Genomic DNA, 24,312 nt, shown 5'->3' on the forward strand with positions numbered 1-24,312 from the left:
TACCTCTACACTAAAACAGCGTTTTTCAAATTCTGTCCTCGGGACTCCAAAGGTACACATTGCCATTTTTTTTGTTGCCCTAGCAACAACTGAATCAAATAATCAAATCGTGATAAAGAATTGATTATTTGAATCAGGTGTGTACCCCTAGGAGTCCCCAGGACCGAGTTTGGGAAACGCTTCACTAAGAGAAAAACAGAAATATTCTCTGGATGACTGAAGGCAAGATAATAGAGTGAAGCTTGTTTAAAACAAACAAAAAAAAGGTTACTAAAAATGAACATAAGGCTGAACATTTTAGTACCCGGCAAGGTTCTCCGGAGAAAGAGAAGGGAACCTGGACTAGCAGACACAATCATTATCTCTAATTTAACTTCAGACTAACAAACCAATTATATGTTCACAAGCTTTTTCTGCAGACTTCTATTTTCTGCTTAAGGGTTATTGTCCAGGGTGTAATTTATCCCTAGACTACAAATCTTTGGCAGCCCACAGTTATAGCTATGATATGTGGAGTGGATAGGGACAGACCTATAAGCTGTCTGTCTGGCATAGGACTAAAAAAAAAAAATTATGCTGGTCTACAAATAGCATGATGTGTTTAGGTTTCAAGATGACAGAGGGATAACAAGGCTATGGAGAATTACAACAGCCAACTACCTTCATGCTATACAAGAAACACAGCAACAATGCATAATATACTTACATGTTTGGATGAAAGTAACAAATCTCAACTATCTGTTAGAATCAATTAGAAAATGTCATTGTTTATAATGGGGGTTCCTCAGGGATCAGTCTTAGGACCATCACAGTTTTGGTCACATGTTTTCATGAGCTGAAATAAAAACATCTCAGACATTTTCCAAACACAAAAAATTATATTTATCTTACATTTTCTGGAAGAAAAACATGTTTACATCCCTGTTAGTGAGCATTTCTCCTTTGCCAAACCACCTGAATGGAGTGGCATATCAAGAAGCTGATTAAACAGCATGATCATTACACAGGTGCACCTTGTGCTGGGGACAATAAAAGGCCACTCTAATATGTGCAGTTTTGTCAGACAACACAATGCCACAGATGCCTGCTGGAATGTCCACCAGAACTATTACCAGATAATGTCATCCAACATTTGGTCAGTACGTCCAACCGGACACACGTGTAACCATGCCAGTCAAGGACCAACATACCCGGCTTCTTCACCTGCGGGATAGTCTGAGACAGCTGATGAAACTGTGGGTTTGCACAACCGAAAAAACTTCTGCACAGACAGAAACCCGTCTCAGGGAAGCTCATCTGCGTACTCGTCGTCCTCACCAGGGTCTTGACATGACTGCAGTTCGGCGTCGTAACCAACCGCAGTGGGAAAATGGTTACCATCGATGGCTAAGGGAAAAGTTCTCTTCACGGTTGAATAACTGGTTCAACTGCACCGGCCGTCATGTGGGCGAGCGGTTTGCTGATCTCTACGTTGTGAGCAGAGTGCCCCATGGTGGTGGTGGGGTTGTGGTACGGGCAGGCATAAACTACAGACAACGAACACAATTTTCATTTTAAATCGATGACAATTGGAATGCACAGAGATCGAGGCCCATTGTCGTGCCAGTTATCCAACGCCATCACCTCATGTTTCATCATGATAATGCACGGCCCTACGTTGCAAGGTTCTGGACACAATTCCTAGAAGCTTAAAATGTCCCGTTCTTCCATGGACACGCATTCTCACCAAACATGTCATTCAAATCATGGCATTGAGCATGTTTGGGATGCTCTGGATTGACGTGTATGACAGCGTGTTCCAGTTCCTGACAATTCCTGAAAATGTCCCAGTCCAGACATGTCACCCATTTGAGCATGTTTGGGATGCTCTGGATCGACGAGTTCCAGTTCCCGCCAATATCCAGCAACTTCCCACAGCCATTGAAGAGGAGTGGGACCAACATTTCACAGGCCACAATCAACAGCCGGATCAACTCTGTGTTAAGGAGATGTGTCGCGCTGCATGAGGCAAATGGTCACACCAGATACTGACTGTTTTTTCTGATCACACCCCTACCTATTACATTTCAGGTAAGACTCAAGTGCAGACTGTGTTGAAGTAACAATGTTAATTACATTAACAGGGGCGGGCAGGCAAACGACGGGTCAAGGCAGGCAGGGGTCGATAAGGCAGGCTAAAGCAGAGTTGTCAGGCGAGCTCAGAGTCAGGACAGGACGACAGGTCAAGGGTCGATAATCCAGAGAAGTAAGGCAGGCTAAGGCAGAGTTTTCAGGCGAGGACAGGCAAAGGTCAAAACCAGGAGGGCGAAGAAAAAGCGAGACTGGGGAAAAGCAGAAGAGCAAAACAGCTGTTTGACTTGACAAACAAGACGAACAGGCAACAGACAAAACAGAGAACACAGGTATAAATACACAGGGGATAATGGGGGAAGATGGGCGACACCTGGAGGGGGGCGGAGACAATCACAAAGACAGGTGAAAAACAGATCAGGGGACGTGACACTACCAACAGATCCATATCTGTATTCCCAGTATTCCCAGTCCATAGACATATATGCCTAATTAAGTTATTTCAATAGACCGATTTCCTCATACGAAATTGTAACTTCAGTAAAATCGTTGAAATTGTTGCATGTGGCGTTTATAGTTTAGTTCAGTGCAGCTGTAAATGCCACTCTGCATGTCATTACGTGATGTATACAGTGGGGCAAAAAAAGTAGTTAGTCAGCCAACAATTGTGCAAGTTCTCCCACTTAAAAAAGAGAGGAGAGGCCTGTAATTTTCATCATAGGTACACTTGACTTCCAGAAAACGTTTGACCTCTGTCATTGCCAACAAAGTGTATATAACAAAGTATTGAGATAAACTTTTGTTATTGACCAAATACTTATTCTGCACCATTATTTGCAAATAAATAAATAAAAAATCCTACAATGTGATTTTCTGGATTTCTTTTTCTCTCATTTTGTCTGTCATAGTTGAAGTGTACCTATGATGAAAATTACAGGCCTCTCTCATCTTTTTAAGTGGGAGAACTTGCACAATTGGTGGCTGACTAAATACTTTTTTTTGCCCCACTGTATATATCTGCATGCAGATACATAACTACAGATGATACTTTAATACATATACTATATATATATTATATACTATTTACTATATATATAATATACTTTAATACATATACTATATATATACTATTTACTATATATATATAATATACTTTAATACATATATTATATATATATTTACTATATATATACTATATACTTTAATACATATACTACATGTATACTATATACTATATAATATACTTTAATACATATACTATCTATATATATATATAATATACTTTAATACACATATTATATATATATATAATATACTTCCAACTGTTTTAAAAAACACTTGAGTAACACCACTAAAGAAGAATGAACCAGGTTTTCTAGGATTTTGCTTGCGCTTTATCTCTATTCCGTTTAGTTTTATCCTAAAAAACTCCCAAAGTCCTTGCCGATGACAAGTATACCCATAACATGATGCAGCCACCAACATGCTTGAAAATATGAAAAGTGGAGTTGGATTTGCCCCAAACATAACACTCTGTATTCAGGACAAAGTTCATTTCTATGCCACATTTTTTTGCAGTATTACTTTCGTGCATTGTTGCAAACAAGAGGCATGTTTTGGAATATTTGTATTCTGTACAGGCTTCCTTTTTACTCTGACAATTAGGTTAGTATTGTTGTTGATCCATCCTCAGTTTTCTCCCATCACAGCCATTAAACTCTGTAACTGTTTTAAAGTCACCATTGGCCTCATGGTGAAAATCCCTGAGGGGTTTCCTTCCTCTCCGGCAACTGAGTTAAGAAGGACGGACGCCTGTATCTTTAAAGTGACTAGGTGTATTGATACACCATCCAATGTGTAATTAATAACTTCACCAGCTCAAGGTTTTTCATTTTATTTCTTAACTATTAGTCCAGCCAACTTATTATGTAAATTGTTAAGCACATTTTTGAAATGATTTAGGTTTGCCATAACAAAGGGGTTGAAAATTGATTGACTCAAGACGTTCCAGCTTTTAATTTTTTAATGAACTTATAAACATTTTTAAAAACATAATTTCACTTTGACATGACGTGGTGTTGGATGTAGGACAATGACATCGCAATTTAATCCATTTAAAATTCAGTCTGCAACAACAAAACATGATGAACAAAGGAAAACAACTTTCTGAAGGAAATGTACCATTCATTTGTAAGTCCAAAAATGTAAAAACTGAGGATTCTAGCTTTAATTTCTCTTTTTTTGCGAGATTTTCATACATTTTGGTGGAGTGGCAGCATACTAAGGCTATGGACCATAGAAGGATTCTCTACGCTACAGAACATAGTCCAATCAGATTTGATGATGCTTAGTTTTTACAGTCCAATCAGATTTGATGCTTACTTTTACAGTCCAATCAAATGTGATGATTCTAGGTTTTAACTAAGCAGTGCACCTGTACATAAGTCAACTTAGCCTCTTGAAAAGTGATCCCAAAGGATTGCTTTCATCATTAATTATAATATTTCTCAACCCCTTACGTACAAAATTCTCCCAGACACAATATTACACACGTTTAGGAACCTTTCTGTAACACACTCCTGCGACGCTACAGAAGCCCTTCGAGTAACGTCTTAAAAACACGTCCACAATTCAAAATGTTTCCAAATTACACAAAACCAATGTTGTCGTTTTTTTTTTTTTTTTGCATTCAAGGAGCAGCAGCACTTGAAAGTTTGCAATAATAACCATCAATAAATCTCAGGTATTAAAAAAATAAGAAAAATGTACAATAGAAATGAATATTGTTCACCCTGTTTTCCTAGATTATATACAGTAGGAGGACGGTGCCTTTAAAGAAGAAGAAAAAGAATGAAAAAACTGATGATGTACCATGAAGTCTAGTTTAGGTGAGAGACTGGAGGCGAGGTGTTGGTATGTGGATTGTGGTATTGTAGGCTGGGAGCGTTAAGGTAAAGTTGGCATACAGTACATGCTGGAAGCAGACAGTGGCTATAGGGATAGTTCTGTAGTGCTGGAAGCAAAAGCTAACACCTCCCCCCTTCCTCTCGTTCTCCCCCCATTCTCTCTCTCTTACTCTTCCAACTTCCCTCTCCCCCCCCCCTCCCTCCCTCTCTTTCCCCCTCCCTTCCTCCCTCTCTTTCTCTTTCCCCCTCCCTCTTTCCCCTTCCCCCCTCTCTCTCCCCCCTCTCTTTCCCTCTCCCCCCTCCCTCCCTCTCTTTCCCCCTCCCTCCCTCTCTTTCCCTCTCTTTCCCCCTCCCTCCCTCTCTCTCTTTCTGACACCTGTTAAAACAGCCCAAACGTATTACTGCTGTGTGGTGGGGGTAGAGGAGGGGGAGGTGGGGCGTTGAGGTTACATTTGAGTATTGCTGAAGGCGGCTTTGAAGAGGGGGTGTGGCCCATTGGGTAATGGGTGTGGTCTGCGGGGAAGTGGGCGTGGCTCAGTCGACTGTTGTTGGGGTATTGACCAGTCGACACACTCCTCCCTCTATGGCCAGCGACTGTCCTGCTACAGCCCCGGGAGGCAGGCGGGATATGTGAGTCTGGAGAGAGAGAGAGAAGAGAGTTTTAAACACCTTTAATTTCTAACTAAAGTGAGTACAGTTCTTACAAAATGCATAGCAAAAGAGACAAGAGGGTTATGTAGAACAGAAAGAGAATGGATGGGGTTGGGAGGAGAAGAAGAGGGTTATGTAGAACAGAAAGAGAACGGAGGGGGTTGGAGGGAGAAGAAGAGGGTTATGTAGAACAGAAAGAGAATGGATGGGGTTGGGAGGAGAAGAAGAGGGTTATGTAGAACAGAAAGAGAACGGATGGGTTGGGAGGAGAAGAAGAGGGTTATGTAGAACAGAAAGAGAATGGATGGGGTTGGGAGGAGAAGAAGAGGGTTATGTAGAACAGAAAGAGAATGGATGGGTTGGAGGGAGGAGAAGAGGGTTATGTAGAACAGAAAGAGAACGGAGGGGTTGGAGGGAGGAGAAGAGGGTTATGTAGAACAGAAAGAGAACGGAGGGGGTTGGAGGGAGGAGAAGAGGGTTATGTAGAACAGAAAGAGAACGGAGGGGGTTGGAGGGAGGAGAAGAGGGTTATGTAGAACAGAAAGAGAACGGAGGGGGTTGGAGGGAGGGGGCGGGGGCAGAGTAACAGAGTTGGGGCTTCCTTTGTGGGATCAAAGGAGAACGTCTCTCCTTGTGCTAATAACTACAGCAGGCCAGGCAGGCAGTGTTCCCTCCCTCCCAGTCAGTAACACCCTAAGGTAATCAATCTGTCACTACTGTGGGACAACCCTGGCAGAGTCAGAGTCAGTACAGGCCGGTCATTATAGGGCACAGATTTTTTGTTAAAAAACAAAAAATAAGAACTGTTCTTATTAGATAAGAGCTTCTCTTATTAAGTCCAGATCGTCCCTGCCTCTTTCAGTCTGTTTTCATCTGGTTGGTGCCTAACGAACACAACCCAGAACACATATGGAAACACTAGCCTATTACCTATGCTATACCCTCTGACTGCGTTCTATAGCTGCCCTTCATCTTTAGACAGGGTTCAAGAGGATTTAAATGCTGAAAGGGTGGGAGAAGACCCATGACTGAATTATACTTTTTTTGATGTGCTCAAACATGGGATAACTTAAAATATTTCCTCCTAGTTGAAACAGTAAATGAGCTGAAAAGCCGGAACACGATCATCTCGTCAAAAGCACTATCAGATGGGACACAGCTGAGACATTTATTTGTGTTTCGTTCAAAACCCAGATGAACATTTGCAGAAAGGAAGAGGAACAAAGAGCTTAGTAAAACCAAACACAGAGGGTGATTATCCAACCACAGCGCTCAGGGTGTGTGAGTGATTTTTTTGGTATTTTTTAGGCTGGGTCTGCCACATGTGTCCCCAGCCTGGTAAGGAGATCCACTAAACCGAAGTAGATTGAACACTAGGTCCTCTTCATTAGGGAACGCAAAATAAAAAGGTTTAAAAATATTTTGTAACAGCAAAACTCAAAACAAGTTTTTTTCTGATTGGACAAGTCATGGAAGTCCCTTCCGGGGGTTTCAATTTGTTTTCTTCTGTTTGGTGCATAATGAACAGGACCCCCCCCCCCAGGTCACATAGGTCATCTGGGGACATGCTCAGTCCCAAATGGCAGTCCATTCCCTAAAGAGTGCACTACAGGTGATCTAGTCTGTTATATCACACCACTACAGGTGATCTAGTCTGTTATATCACACCACTACAGGTGATCTAGTCTGTTATATCACACCTGGCTCCACCACTACAGGTGATCTAGTCTGTTATATCACACCTGACTCCACCACTACAGGTGATCTAGTCTGTTATATCACACCTGACTCCACCACTACAGGTGATCTAGTCTGTTATAACACACCTGACTCCACCACTACAGGTGATCTAGTCTGTTATATCACACCTGACTCCACCACTACAGGTGATCTAGTCTGTTATATCACACCTGACTACACCACTACAGGTGATCTAGTCTGTTATATCACACCTGGCTCCACCACTACAGGTGATCTAGTCTGTTATATCACACCTGACTCCACCACTACAGGTGATCTAGTCTGTTATAACACACCTGACTCCACCACTACAGGTGATCTAGTCTGTTATATCACACCTGACTCCACCACTACAGGTGATCTAGTCTGTTATATCACACCTGACTCCACCACTACAGGTGATCTAGTCTGTTATATCACACCTGACTACACCACTACAGGTGATCTAGTCTGTTATATCACACCTGGCTCCACCACTACAGGTGATCTAGTCTGTTATATCACACCACTACAGGTGATCTAGTCTGTTATATCACACCTGACTACACCACTACAGGTGATCTAGTCTGTTATATCACACCACTACAGGTGATCTAGTCTGTTATATCACACCACTACAGGTGATCTAGTCTGTTATATCACACCACTACAGGTGATCTAGTCTGTTATATCACACCTGACTCCACCACTACAGGTGATCTAGTCTGTTATATCACACCTGACTCCACCACTACAGGTGATCTAGTCTGTTATATCACACCTGACTCCACCACTACAGGTGATCTAGTCTGTTATAACACACCTGACTCCACCACTACAGGTGATCTAGTCTGTTATATCACACCTGACTCCACCACTACAGGTGATCTAGTCTGTTATAACACACCTGACTCCACCACTACAGGTGAACTAGTCTGTTATATCACACCTGACTACACCACTACAGGTGATCTAGTCTGTTATATCACACCTGACTCCACCACTACAGGTGATCTAGTCTGTTATATCACACCTGACTACACCACTACAGGTGATCTAGTCTGTTATATCACACCTGACTCCACTACAGGTGATCTAGTCTGTTATATCACACCTGACTACACCACTACAGGTGATCTAGTCTGTTATATCACACCTGACTCCACCACTACAGGTGATCTAGTCTGTTATATCACACCACTACAGATGATCTAGTCTGTTATATCACACCACTACAGGTGATCTAGTCTGTTATATCACACCACTACAGGTGATCTAGTCTGTTATATCACACCACTAGAGGTGATCTAGTCTGTTATATCACACCACTACAGGTGATCTAGTCTGTTATATCACACCTGACTACACCACTACAGGTGATCTAGTCTGTTATATCACACCTGGCTCCACCACTACAGGTGATCTAGTCTGTTATATCACACCTGACTCCACCACTACAGGTGATCTAGTCTGTTATAACACACCTGACTCCACCACTACAGGTGATCTAGTCTGTTATATCACACCTGACTCCACCACTACAGGTGATCTAGTCTGTTATATCACACCTGACTACACCACTACAGGTGATCTAGTCTGTTATATCACACCTGGCTCCACCACTACAGGTGATCTAGTCTGTTATATCACACCTGACTCCACCACTACAGGTGATCTAGTCTGTTATATCACACCTGACTCCACCACTACGGGTGATCTAGTCTGTTATATCACACCTGACTCCACCACTACAGGTGATCTAGTCTGTTATATCACACCACTACAGGTGATCTAGTCTGTTATATCACACCACTACAGGTGATCTAGTCTGTTATATCACACCTGACTACACCACTACAGGTGATCTAGTCTGTTATATCACACCTGACTCCACCACTACAGGTGATCTAGTCTGTTATAACACACCTGACTCCACCACTACAGGTGATCTAGTCTGTTATATCACACCTGACTCCACCACTACAGGTGATCTAGTCTGTTATATCACACCTGACTACACCACTACAGGTGATCTAGTCTGTTATATCACACCTGGCTCCACCACTACAGGTGATCTAGTCTGTTATATCACACCTGACTCCACCACTACAGGTGATCTAGTCTGTTATAACACACCTGACTCCACCACTACAGGTGATCTAGTCTGTTATATCACACCTGACTCCACCACTACAGGTGATCTAGTCTGTTATATCACACCTGACTCCACCACTACAGGTGATCTAGTCTGTTATATCACACCTGACTACACCACTACAGGTGATCTAGTCTGTTATATCACACCTGGCTCCACCACTACAGGTGATCTAGTCTGTTATATCACACCACTACAGGTGATCTAGTCTGTTATATCACACCTGACTACACCACTACAGGTGATCTAGTCTGTTATATCACACCACTACAGGTGATCTAGTCTGTTATATCACACCACTACAGGTGATCTAGTCTGTTATATCACACCACTACAGGTGATCTAGTCTGTTATATCACACCTGACTCCACCACTACAGGTGATCTAGTCTGTTATATCACACCTGACTCCACCACTACAGGTGATCTAGTCTGTTATATCACACCTGACTCCACCACTACAGGTGATCTAGTCTGTTATAACACACCTGACTCCACCACTACAGGTGATCTAGTCTGTTATATCACACCTGACTCCACCACTACAGGTGATCTAGTCTGTTATAACACACCTGACTCCACCACTACAGGTGATCTAGTCTGTTATATCACACCTGACTACACCACTACAGGTGATCTAGTCTGTTATATCACACCTGACTCCACCACTACAGGTGATCTAGTCTGTTATATCACACCTGACTACACCACTACAGGTGATCTAGTCTGTTATATCACACCTGACTCCACTACAGGTGATCTAGTCTGTTATATCACACCTGACTACACCACTACAGGTGATCTAGTCTGTTATATCACACCTGACTCCACCACTACAGGTGATCTAGTCTGTTATATCACACCACTACAGGTGATCTAGTCTGTTATATCACACCACTACAGGTGATCTAGTCTGTTATATCACACCACTACAGGTGATCTAGTCTGTTATATCACACCACTAGAGGTGATCTAGTCTGTTATATCACACCACTACAGGTGATCTAGTCTGTTATATCACACCTGACTACACCACTACAGGTGATCTAGTCTGTTATATCACACCTGGCTCCACCACTACAGGTGATCTAGTCTGTTATATCACACCTGACTCCACCACTACAGGTGATCTAGTCTGTTATAACACACCTGACTCCACCACTACAGGTGATCTAGTCTGTTATATCACACCTGACTCCACCACTACAGGTGATCTAGTCTGTTATATCACACCTGACTACACCACTACAGGTGATCTAGTCTGTTATATCACACCTGGCTCCACCACTACAGGTGATCTAGTCTGTTATATCACACCTGACTCCACCACTACAGGTGATCTAGTCTGTTATAACACACCTGACTCCACCACTACAGGTGATCTAGTCTGTTATATCACACCTGACTCCACCACTACGGGTGATCTAGTCTGTTATATCACACCTGACTCCACCACTACAGGTGATCTAGTCTGTTATATCACACCTGACTACACCACTACAGGTGATCTAGTCTGTTATATCACACCTGACTCCACCACTACAGGTGATCTAGTCTGTTATATCACACCACTACAGGTGATCTAGTCTGTTATATCACACCTGACTACACCACTACAGGTGATCTAGTCTGTTATATCACACCACTACAGGTGATCTAGTCTGTTATATCACACCTGACTCCACCACTACAGGTGATCTAGTCTGTTATATCACACCACTACAGGTGATCTAGTCTGTTATATCACACCTGACTACACCACTACAGGTGATCTAGTCTGTTATATCACACCACTACAGGTGATCTAGTCTGTTATATCACACCACTACAGGTGATCTAGTCTGTTATATCACACCTGACTCCACCACTACAGGTGATCTAGTCTGTTATATCACACCTGACTCCACCACTACAGGTGATCTAGTCTGTTATATCACACCACTACAGGTGATCTAGTCTGTTATATCACACCACTACAGGTGATCTAGTCTGTTATATCACACCACTACAGGTGATCTAGTCTGTTATATCACACCTGACTCCACCACTACAGGTGATCTAGTCTGTTATATCACACCTGACTACACCACTACAGGTGATCTAGTCTGTTATATCACACCTGACTCCACCACTACAGGTGATCTAGTCTGTTATATCACACCTGACTACACCACTACAGGTGATCTAGTCTGTTATATCACACCACTACAGGTGATCTAGTCTGTTATATCACACCACTACAGGTGATCTAGTCTGTTATATCACACCACTACAGGTGATCTAGTCTGTTATATCACACCACTACAGGTGATCTAGTCTGTTATATCACACCACTACAGGTGATCTAGTCTGTTATATCACACCACTACAGGTGATCTAGTCTGTTATATCACACCACTACAGGTGATCTAGTCTGTTATATCACACCACTACAGGTGATCTAGTCTGTTATATCACACCACTACAGGTGATCTAGTCTGTTATATCACACCTGACTCCACCACTACAGGAGTTGTACAACAACAAAAACAACTCACAATACTAAACGTTTAACTGCATATCCACAGCATCTGATCAACCCAAGGTTGTCTTCCTACGAGCCAGAGTGGCTGATGGATGGAGTGGCAAAGCAAAGAGAGAATTACATACAGTAAAGAGGCAGATGTTTCCAGTCAATTCTCTGTTGACAGTTTGTTGCTCCAGTGATTGAAGTGACTGACCACACTGGGGAACTCTGATTCACTTTAAATAGAACAATGTTTTTCTGTGTTTGTCTGTGCAGTCTGTTGAGCTGATGTGTTTAAAAAAGCAGCTAGCTGACACGTTAACACCCGAGTGGAGGGGGGGGGGAGAGGGTGAGGAGGAGTGGACGAGAGGAGAGGAGGAAAGAAGAGGAGGAGGAGTGGACGAGAGGAGAGGAGGAAAGAAGAGGAGGAGGAGAGAAGAGAGCAGAGGAGGGGGAGAAGAGTTGAGCAGAGAGGAGAGAGGAGGAGGAGAAGAGTTGAGCAGAGAGGAGAGAAGAGGAGGAGAAGAGGAGAGAAGAGAGCAGAGAATGAGGAGAAGAGCAGAGGAGGAGGAGAAGAGATGAGCAGAGAGGAGAGAAGAGGAGGAGAAGAGGAGGAGAAGAGGAGAGAAGAGAGCAGAGAATGAGGAGAAGAGCAGAGGAGGAGGAGAAGAGATGAGCAGAGGAGGAGGAGAAGAGATGAGCAGAGAAGAGGAGGAGAAGAGAACAGAGGAATTTGAGGAGAGAATGAGGAGAAGAGCAGAGGAGGAGGATAAGAGATGAGCAGAGAGGAGTGGGGAGGAGGAGAGGTGAGGAAGGAGAGTATAAATAATGCCCAGTGTGCTATTACCACTTTGATGTTGTAGTGGTTTTACTATTCAATCAGAACAATCATTGGATTCTATCCCAGAACAAGATTTTATCATATGATTTTTGTTTTCCATTTCACAATCCTATGACTGTTCTGATAGAATCCTATGACTGTCCTGATAGAATCCATTGACTGTCCTGATAGAATCCATTGACTGTCCTGATAGAATCCATTGACTGTCCTGATAGGATTCTATGACTGTTCTGAGAGAATCCATTGACTGTTCTGAGAGAATCCTATGACTGTTCTGAGAGAATCCTATGACTGTCCTGAGAGAATCCATTGACTGTTCTGAGAGAATCCTATGACTGTCCTGATAGAATCCATTGACTGTTCTGAGAGAATCCATTGACTGTTCTGAGAGAATCCTATGACTGTCCTGAGAGAATCCATTGACTGTTCTGAGAGAATCCATTGACTGTTCTGATAGAATCCATTGACTGTCCATTGACTGTCCTGAGAAATCCATTGACTGTCCTGATAGAATCCATTGACTGTCCTGATAGAATCCATTGACTGTTCTGAGAGAATCCATTGACTGTTCTGAGAGAATCCATTGACTGTTCTGTTCTGATAGAATTCTGTCCTGATAGAATCCATTGACTGACCATGACTGTCCTGATAGAATCCATTGAGAGAATCCATTGACTGTTCTGATAGAATCCATTGACTGTTCTGATAGAATCCATTGACTGTCCTGATAGAATCCATTGACTGTCCTGATAGAATCCATTGACTGTTCTGATAGAATCCATTGACTGTCCTGATAGAATCCATTGACTGTCCTGATAGAATCCATTGACTGTCCTGATAGAATCCTATGACTGTCCTGATAGAATCCATTGACTGTTCTGAGAGAATCCATTGACTGTCCTGATAGAATCCATTGACTGTTCTGAGAGAATCCTATGACTGTTCTGAAAGAATCCTATGACTGTTCTGAGAGAATCCATTGACTGTTCTGAGAGAATCCATTGACTGTCCTGATAGAATCCATTGACTGTCCTGATAGAATCCATTGACTGTTCTGAGAGAATCCATTGACTGTCCTGAGAGAATCCATTGACTGTCCTGAGAGAATCCTATGACTGTCCTGAGAGAATCCTATGACTGTCCTGAGAGAATCCTATGACTGTCCTGAGAGAATCCTATGACTGTCCTGAGAGAATCCTATGACTGTCATGAGAGAATCCTATGACTGTCCTGAGAGAATCCATTGACTGTCCTGAGAGAATCCATTGACTGTTCTGAGAGAATCCATTGACTGTTCTGAGAGAATCCATTGACTGTCCTGAGAGAATCCATTGACTGTCCTGAGAGAATCCATTGACTGTCCTGAGAGAATCCTATGACTGTCCTGAGAGAATCCATTGACTATCCTGAGAAAATCCATTGACTGTCCTGAGAGAATCCATTGACTGTCCTGAGAGAATCCATTGACTGTCCTGATAGAATCCATTGACTGTCCTGATAGAATCCATTGACTGTCCTGATAGAATCCATTGACTGTCCTGATAGAATCCATTGACTGTTCTGATAGAATCCATTGACTGTTCTGATAGAATCCATTGACTGTTCTGATAGAATCCATTGACTGTTCTGATAGAATCCATTGACTGTTCTGATAGAATCCATTGACTGTTCTGATAGAATCCATTGACTGTCCTGATAGAATCCATTGACTGTCCTGATAGAATCCATTGACTGTCCTGATAGAATCCATTGACTGTCCTGATAGAATCCATTGACTGTTCTGATAGAATCCTATGACTGTTCTGATAGAATCCATTGACTGTTCTGATAGAATCCATTGAGTGTCCTGATAGAATCCATTGACTGTTCTGATAGAATCCTATGACTGTTCTGATAGAATCCATTGACTGTTCTGATAGAATCCATTGACTGTCCTGATAGAATCCATTGACTGTTCTGAGAGAATCCATTGACTGTTCTGATAGAATCCATTGACTGTTCTGAGAGAATCCATTGACTGTTCTGATAGAATCCATTGACTGTCCTGATAGAATCCATTGACTGTTCTGAGAGAATCCATTGACTGTTCTGAGAGAATCCATTGACTGTCCTGAGAGAATCCATTGACTGTCCTGAGAGAATCCTATGACTGTCCTGAGAGAATCCTATGACTGTCCTGAGAGAATCCTATGACTGTCCTGAGAGAATCCTATGACTGTCCTGAGAGAATCCTATGACTGTCATGAGAGAATCCTATGACTGTCTGAGAGAATCCATTGACTGTCCTGAGAGAATCCATTGACTGTTCTGAGAGAATCCATTGACTGTTCTGAGAGAATCCATTGACTGTCCTGATAGAATCCATTGACTGTCCTGAGAGAATCCATTGACTGTCCTGATAGAATCCATTGACTGTTCTGAGAGAATCCATTGACTGTCCTGAGAGAATCCATTGACTGTCCTGAGAGAATCCATTGACTGTCCTGATAGAATCCATTGACTGTCCTGATAGAATCCATTGACTGTCCTGATAGAATCCATTGACTGTCCTGATAGAATCCATTGACTGTCCTGATAGAATCCATTGACTGTTCTGATAGAATCCATTGACTGTTCTGATAGAATCCATTGACTGTTCTGATAGAATCCATTGACTGTTCTGATAGAATCCATTGACTGTTCTGATAGAATCCATTGACTGTTCTGATAGAATCCATTGACTGTTCTGATAGAATCCATTGACTGTCCTGATAGAATCCATTGACTGTCCTGATAGAATCCATTGACTGTTCTGATAGAATCCATTGACTGTCCTGATAGAATCCATTGACTGTTCTGATAGAATCCATTGACTGTTCTGATAGAATCCATTGACTGTTCTGATAGAATCCATTGACTGTTCTGATAGAATCCATTGACTGTTCTGATAGAATCCATTGACTGTTCTGATAGAATCCATTGACTGTTCTGAGAGAATCCATTGACTGTTCTGATAGAATCCATTGACTGTTCTGAGAGAATCCATTGACTGTCCTGATAGAATCCATTGACTGTTCTGAGAGAATCCTATGACTGTTCTGAGAGAATCCATTGACTGTTCTGATAGAATCCATTGACTGTTCTGAGAGAATCCTATGACTGTCCTGATAGAATCCATTGACTGTCCTGATAGAATCCATTGACTGTTCTGTCCTGACTGTCCTGAGAGAATCCTTGACTGTCCTGAGAGAATCCTATGACTGTCTGAGAGAATCCTATGACTGTCCTGATAGAATCCTATGTGACTGACTGTCCTGAGAGAATCCATTGACTGTCCTGAGAGAATCCATTGACTGTCCTGAGAGAATCCATTGACTGTTCTGAGAGAATCCATTGACTGTTCTGAGAGAATCCATTGACTGTCCTGAGAGAATCCATTGACTGTCCTGATAGAATCCATTGACTGTTCTGAGAGAATCCATTGACTGTCCTGATAGAATCCATTGACTGTCCTGAGAGAATCCATTGACTGTCCAGAGAGAATCCATTGACTGTCCAGAGAGAATCCATTGACTGTCCTGATAGAATCCATTGACTGTCCTGATAGAATCCATTGACTGTCCTGATAGAATCCATTGACTGTCCTGATAGAATCCATTGACTGTCCTGATAGAATCCATTGACTGTCCTGATAGAATCCATTGACTGTTCTGATAGAATCCATTGACTGTTCTGATAGAATCCATTGACTGTTCTGAGAGAATCCATTGACTGTTCTGATAGAATCCATTGACTGTTCTGATAGAATCCATTGACTGTTCTGAGAGAATCCATTGACTGTTCTGAGAGAATCCATTGACTGTTCTGATAGAATCCATTGACTGTCCTGTCCATTGACTGTTCTGAGAAATCCATTGACTGTTCTGAGAGAATCCATTGACTGTCCTGATAGAATCCATTGACTGTCCTGATAGAATCCATTGACTGTTCTGATAGAATCCATTGACTGTTCTGATAGAATCCATTGACTGTTCTGATAGAATCCATTGACTGTTCTGAGAGAATCCATTGACTGTTCTGAGAGAATCCATTGACTGTTCTGAGAGAATCCATTGACTGTTCTGATAGAATCCATTGACTGTTCTGATAGAATCCATTGACTGTTCTGAGAGAATCCATTGACTGTTCTGATAGAATCCATTGACTGTTCTGATAGAATCCATTGACTGTTCTGAGAGAATCCATTGACTGTCCTGATAGAATCCATTGACTGTTCTGATAGAATCCATTGACTGTCCTGATAGAATCCATTGACTGTTCTGATAGAATCCATTGACTGTTCTGATAGAATCCATTGACTGTTCTGATAGAATCCATTGACTGTTCTGATAGAATCCATTGACTGTCCTGATAGAATCCATTGACTGTCCTGATAGAATCCATTGACTGTTCTGATAGAATCCATTGACTGTTCTGATAGAATCCATTGACTGTCCTGATAGAATCCATTGACTGTCCTGATAGAATCCTATGACTGTTCTGATAGAATCCTATGACTGTTCTGATAGAATCCTATGACTGTCCTGAGAGAATCCATTGACTGTCCTGAGAGAATCCATTGACTGTCCTGAGAGAATCCATTGACTGTCCTGATAGAATCCATTGACTGTCCTGATAGAATCCATTGACTGTCCTGATAGAATCCATTGACTGTCCTGATAGAATCCATTGACTGTTCTGATAGAATCCATTGACTGTTCTGATAGAATCCATTGACTGTTCTGATAGAATCCATTGACTGTTCTGATAGAATCCATTGACTGTTCTGAGAGAATCCATTGACTGTCCTGATAGAATCCATTGAATCCATTGACTGTCCTGATAGAATCCATTGACTGTTCTGATAGAATCCATTGACTGTTCTGATAGAATCCATTGACTGTTCTGATAGAATCCATTGACTGTTCTGATAGAATCCATTGACTGTTCTGATAGAATCCATTGACTGTTCTGAGAGAATCCATTGACTGTCCTGATAGAATCCATTGACTGTCCTGATAGAATCCATTGACTGTTCTGTGAGAATCCATTGACTGTTCTGAGAGAATCCATTGACTGTTCTGATAGAATCCATTGACTGTCCTGAGAGAATCCATTGACTGTTCTGAGAGAATCCATTGACTGTCCTGATAGAATCCAATGACTGTCCTGATAGAATCCATTGACTGTTCTGATAGAATCCATTGACTGTTCTGATAGAATCCTATGACTGTTCTGATAGAATCCTATGACTGTTCTGATAGAATCCATTGACTGTTCTGATAGAATCCATTGACTGTCCTGATAGAATCCATTGACTGTCCTGAGAGAATCCATTGACTGTTCTGAGAGAATCCATTGACTGTCCTGATAGAATCCATTGACTGTCCTGATAGAATCCATTGACTGTTCTGATAGAATCCATTGACTGTTCTGATAGAATCCATTGACTGTTCTGAGAGAATCCATTGACTGTTCTGAGAGAATCCATTGACTGTTCTGAGAGAATCCATTGACTGTTCTGATAGAATCCATTGACTGTCCTGATAGAATCCATTGACTGTTCTGAGAGAATCCATTGACTGTTCTGATAGAATCCATTGACTGTTCTGAGAGAATCCATTGACTGTTCTGAGAGAATCCATTGACTGTCCTGATAGAATCCATTGACTGTTCTGAGAGAATCCATTGACTGTCCTGATAGAATCCATTGACTGTCCTGATAGAATCCATTGACTGTTCTGATAGAATCCATTGACTGTTCTGAGAGAATCCATTGACTGTTCTGAGAGAATCCATTGACTGTCCTGAGAGAATCCATTGACTGTCCTGAGAGAATCCTATGACTGTCCTGAGAGAATCCTATGACTGTCCTGAGAGAATCCTATGACTGTCCTGAGAGAATCCATTGACTGTCCTGAGAGAATCCATTGACTGTTCTGAGAGAATCCATTGACTGTTCTGAGAGAATCCATTGACTGTCCTGAGAGAATCCATTGACTGTCCTGAGAGAATCCTATGACTGTCCTGAGAGAATCCTATGACTGTCCTGAGAGAATCCTATGACTGTCCTGAGAGAATCCATTGACTGTCCTGAGAGAATCCATTGACTGTCCTGATAGAATCCATTGACTGTTCTGATAGAATCCATTGACTGTTCTGATAGAATCCATTGACTGTTCTGAGAGAATCCATTGACTGTTCTGAGAGAATCCATTGACTGTTCTGATAGAATCCATTGACTGTTCTGAGAGAATCCATTGACTGTCCTGATAGAATCCATTGACTGTCCTGATAGAATCCATTGACTGTTCTGAGAGAATCCTATGACTGTTCTGAGAGAATCCATTGACTGTTCTGATAGAATCCATTGACTGTCCTGAGAGAATCCATTGACTGTTCTGATAGAATCCTATGACTGTCCTGATAGAATCCATTGACTGTTCTGAGAGAATCCATTGACTGTCCTGATAGAATCCATTGACTGTTCTGAGAGAATCCTATGACTGTTCTGAAAGAATCCTATGACTGTTCTGAGAGAATCCATTGACTGTTCTGAGAGAATCCATTGACTGTCCTGATAGAATCCATTGACTGTCCTGATAGAATCCATTGACTGTTCTGAGAGAATCCATTGACTGTTCTGAGAGAATCCATTGACTGTCCTGATAGAATCCATTGACTGTCCTGATAGAATCCTATGACTGTCCTGATAGAATCCTATGACTGTTCTGATAGAATCCTATGACTGTTCTGATAGAATCCATTGACTGTCCTGAGAGAATCCTATGACTGTCCTGAGAGAATCCTATGACTGTCCTGAGAGAATCCTATGACTGTCCTGAGAGAATCCATTGACTATCCTGAGAAAATCCATTGACTGTCCTGAGAGAATCCATTGACTGTCCTGAGAGAATCCATTGACTGTCCTGATAGAATCCATTGACTGTCCTGATAGAATCCATTGACTGTCCTGATAGAATCCATTGACTGTCCTGATAGAATCCATTGACTGTTCTGAGAGAATCCATTGACTGTCCTGAGAGAATCCATTGACTGTTCTGAGAGAATCCATTGACTGTTCTGAGAGAATCCATTGACTGTCTGAGAGAATCCATTGACTGTCTGAGAGAATCCATTGACTGTCCTGAGAGAATCCATTGACTGTCTGATAGAATCCATTGACTGTTCTGAGAGAATCCATTGACTGTCCTGATAGAATCCATTGACTGTTCTGAGAGAATCCATTGACTGTCCAGAGAGAATCCATTGACTGTCCTGATAGAATCCATTGACTGTCCTGATAGAATCCATTGACTGTCCTGATAGAATCCATTGACTGTCTGATAGAATCCATTGACTGTTCTGATAGAATCCATTGACTGTTCTGATAGAATCCATTGACTGTTCTGATAGAATCCATTGACTGTTCTGATAGAATCCTGACTGTTCTGATAGAATCCATTGACTGTCATTGACTGTCCTGATAGAATCCATTGACTGTCCTGATAGAATCCATTGACTGTTCTGATAGAATCCATTGACTGTCCTGATAGAATCCATTGACTGTTCTGATAGAATCCATTGACTGTTCTGATAGAATCCATTGACTGTTCTGATAGAATCCATTGACTGTTCTGATAGAATCCATTGACTGTTCTGATAGAATCCATTGACTGTTCTGAGAGAATCCATTGACTGTTCTGATAGAATCCATTGACTGTTCTGATCCATTGACTGTCCTGATAGAATCCATTGACTGTCCTGATAGAATCCATTGACTGTTCTGAGAGAATCCATTGACTGTTCTGAGAGAATCCATTGACTGTTCTGATAGAATCCATTGACTGTTCTGAGAGAATCCTATGACTGTCTGATAGAATCCATTGACTGTTCTGAGAGAATCCATTGACTGTTCTGACCATTGACTGTTCTGAGAGAATCCATTGACTGTCCTGAGAGAATCCCTATGACTGACTATGACTGTCCTGAGAGAATCCTATGACTGTCCTGAGAGAATCCTATGACTGTCCTGAGAGAATCCATTGACTGTCCTGAGAGAATCCATTGACTGTCCTGAGAGAATCCATTGACTGTTCTGAGAGAATCCATTGACTGTTCTGAGAGAATCCATTGACTGTTCTGAGAGAATCCATTGACTGTCCTGAGAGAATCCATTGACTGTCCTGATAGAATCCATTGACTGTTCTGAGAGAATCCATTGACTGTCCTGAGAGAATCCATTGACTGTCCTGATAGAATCCATTGACTGTTCTGAGAGAATCCATTGACTGTCCAGAGAGAATCCATTGACTGTCCTGATAGAATCCATTGACTGTCCTGATAGAATCCATTGACTGTCCTGATAGAATCCATTGACTGTCCTGATAGAATCCATTGACTGTCTGATCCATGACTGTACTGAGAATCCATTGACTGTCCTGATAGAATCCATTGACTGTTCTGAGAGAATCCATTGACTGTTCTGATAGAATCCATTGACTGTTCTGAGAGAATCCATTGACTGTTCTGAGAGAATCCATTGACTGTCCTGATAGAATCCATTGACTGTTCTGAGAGAATCCATTGACTGTCCTGATAGAATCCATTGACTGTTCTGAGAGAATCCATTGACTGTTCTGAGAGAATCCATTGACTGTCCTGATAGAATCCATTGACTGTTCTGAGAGAATCCATTGACTGTCCTGACTGTTCTGAGAATCCATTGACTGTCTGATAGAATCCTTGACTGTCCTGAGAGAATCTGACTGTCTGAGAGAATCCATGACTGTTCTGAGAGAATCCATTGACTGTTGAGAGAATCCATTGACTGTTCTGAGAATCCATTGACTGTTCTGAGAGAATCCATTGACTGTCCTGAGAGAATCCATGACTGTCCTGAGAGAATCCTATGACTGTCCTGAGAGAATCCTATGACTGTCCTGAGAGAATCCATGACTGTCCTGAGAGAATCTATGACTGTCTGAGAGAATCCATTGACTGTCCTGAGAGAATCCATTGACTGTTCTGAGAGAATCCATTGACTGTTCTGAGAGAATCCATTGACTGTTCTGAGAGAATCCATTGACTGTTCTGAGAGAATCCATTGACTGTCCTGATAGAATCCATTGACTGTTCTGAGAGAATCCATTGACTGTCCTGAGAGAATCCATTGACTGTTCTGAGAGAATCCATTGACTGTTCTGATAGAATCCATTGACTGTTCTGAGAGAATCCATTGACTGTCCTGAGAGAATCCATTGACTGTCCATTGACTGTTCTGAAGAATCCATTGACTGTCTGACCATTGTGTCTGATAGAATCCATTGACTGTTCTGATAGAATCCATTGACTGTCCTGATAGAATCCATTGACTGTCCTGATAGAATCCATTGACTGTCCTGATAGAATCCATTGACTGTTCTGATAGAATCCATTGACTGTCCTGATAGAATCCATTGACTGTCCTGATAGAATCCATTGACTGTTCTGATAGAATCCATTGACTGTTCTGAGAGAATCCATTGACTGTTCTGATAGAATCCATTGACTGTTCTGATAGAATCCATTGACTGTTCTGAGAGAATCCATTGACTGTTCTGATAGAATCCATTGACTGTTCTGAGAGAATCCATTGACTGTTCTGATAGAATCCATTGACTGTCTGATAGAATCCATTGACTGTTCTGAGAGAATCCTATGACTGTTCTGAGAGAATCCATTGACTGTTCTGATAGAATCCATTGACTGTTCTGAGAGAATCCATTGACTGTCCTGAGAGAATCCATTGACTGTCCTGAGAGAATCCATTGACTGTTCTGAGAGAATCCATTGACTGTTCTGAGAGAATCCATTGACTGTCCTGAGAGAATCCTATGACTGTCCTGAGAGAATCCTATGACTGTCCTGAGAGAATCCTATGACTGTCCTGAGAGAATCCTATGACTGTCCTGAGAGAATCCTATGACTGTCCTGAGAGAATCCATTGACTGTCCTGAGAGAATCCATTGACTGTTCTGAGAGAATCCATTGACTGTTCTGAGAGAATCCATTGACTGTTCTGAGAGAATCCATTGACTGTCCTGATAGAATCCATTGACTGTCCTGATAGAATCCATTGACTGTTCTGAGAGAATCCATTGACTGTCCTGAGAGATCCATTGACTGTTCTGATAGAATCCATTGACTGTTCTGAGAGAATCCATTGACTGTTCTGAGAGAATCCATTGACTGTCCTGATATAATCCATTGACTGTCCTGATAGAATCCATTGACTGTTCTGATAGAATCCATTGACTGTCCTGATAGAATCCATTGACTGTCCTGATAGAATCCATTGACTGTACTGATAGAATCCATTGACTGTCCTGATAGAATCCATTGACTGTTCTGAGAGAATCCATTGACTGTTCTGATAGAATCCATTGACTGTTCTGAGAGAATCCATTGACTGTTCTGAGAGAATCCATTGACTGTCCTGATAGAATCCATTGACTGTTCTGAGAGAATCCATTGACTGTCCTGATAGAATCCATTGACTGTTCTGAGAGAATCCATGACTGTTCTGAGAGAATCCATTGAATAGAATCCATTGACTGTTCTGAGAGAATCCTATGACTGTTCTGAGAGAATCCATTGACTGTTCTGAGAGAATCCATTGACTGTTCTGAGAGAATCCTATGACTGTCTGAGAGAATCCATGACTGTCCTGAGAGAATCCTATGACTGTCCTGAGAAATCCATTGACTGTCCTGAGAGAATCCATTGACTGTTCTGAGAGAATCCATTGACTGTTCTGAGAGAATCCTATGACTGTCCTGAGAGAATCCTATGACTGTCCTGAGAGAATCCTATGACTGTCCTGAGAGAATCCTATGACTGTCCTGAGAGAATCCATGACTGTCCTGAGAGAATCCATTGACTGTCCTGAGAGAATCCATTGACTGTCCTGAGAGAATCCATTGACTGTTCTGAGAGAATCCATTGACTGTTCTGATCCATTGACTGTTCTGAGAGAATCCTATGACTGTCCTGAGAGAATCCATTGACTGTTCTGAGAGAATCCATTGACTGTTCTGATAGAATCCATTGACTGTCCTGAGAGAATCCATTGACTGTTCTGAGAGAATCCATTGACTGTTCTGAGAGAATCCATTGACTGTTCTGAGAGAATCCATTGACTGTCCTGAGAGAATCCATTGACTGTCCTGAGAGAATCCATTGACTGTTCTGAGAGAATCCATTGACTGTCCTGAGAGAATCCATTGACTGTTCTGAGAGAATCCATTGACTGTTCTGATAGAATCCATTGACTGTTCTGAGAGAATCCATTGACTGTTCTGAGAGAATCCATTGACTGTTCTGATAGAATCCATTGACTGTCCTGATAGAATCCATTGACTGTTCTGAAGAATCCTATGACTGTTCTGAAGAATCCTATGACTGTT

The 24,312-nt window shown here is 41.8% G+C and overlaps 1 protein-coding gene and 1 long non-coding RNA gene across 4 annotated transcripts in view; one reads left to right on the forward strand and one right to left on the reverse strand.

The window, feature by feature from the left end:
* Positions 1–5,303: 5,303 nt before the first annotated feature.
* tasp1 (taspase, threonine aspartase, 1) overlaps positions 5,304–24,312 on the reverse strand; it is a 125,799-nt gene continuing 106,790 nt past the window's right edge. Inside the window, 1 exon segment of the mRNA XM_052495829.1 lies at positions 5,304–5,612. Coding sequence (XP_052351789.1) covers positions 5,511–5,612 — 102 coding nt within the window. The 3' untranslated portion in view covers positions 5,304–5,510.
* LOC127915703 (uncharacterized) lies at positions 7,564–10,045 on the forward strand. Of its 3 annotated transcripts, none has more exons than XR_008091707.1 (3): positions 7,564–7,681; positions 9,417–9,668; positions 9,923–10,045. It is a non-coding gene; the product is annotated as an uncharacterized LOC127915703 (long non-coding RNA). The 3 variants fall into 3 exon arrangements; XR_008091698.1 differs by lacking the exons at positions 9,417–9,668; positions 9,923–10,045 and adding exons at positions 8,765–8,974; positions 9,207–9,354; XR_008091694.1 differs by lacking the exon at positions 7,564–7,681 and adding an exon at positions 8,731–8,848.

This window comes from Oncorhynchus keta, chromosome 3 (genome assembly GCF_023373465.1).
Source record: "Oncorhynchus keta strain PuntledgeMale-10-30-2019 chromosome 3, Oket_V2, whole genome shotgun sequence".
Taxonomy (NCBI): domain Eukaryota; kingdom Metazoa; phylum Chordata; class Actinopteri; order Salmoniformes; family Salmonidae; genus Oncorhynchus; species Oncorhynchus keta.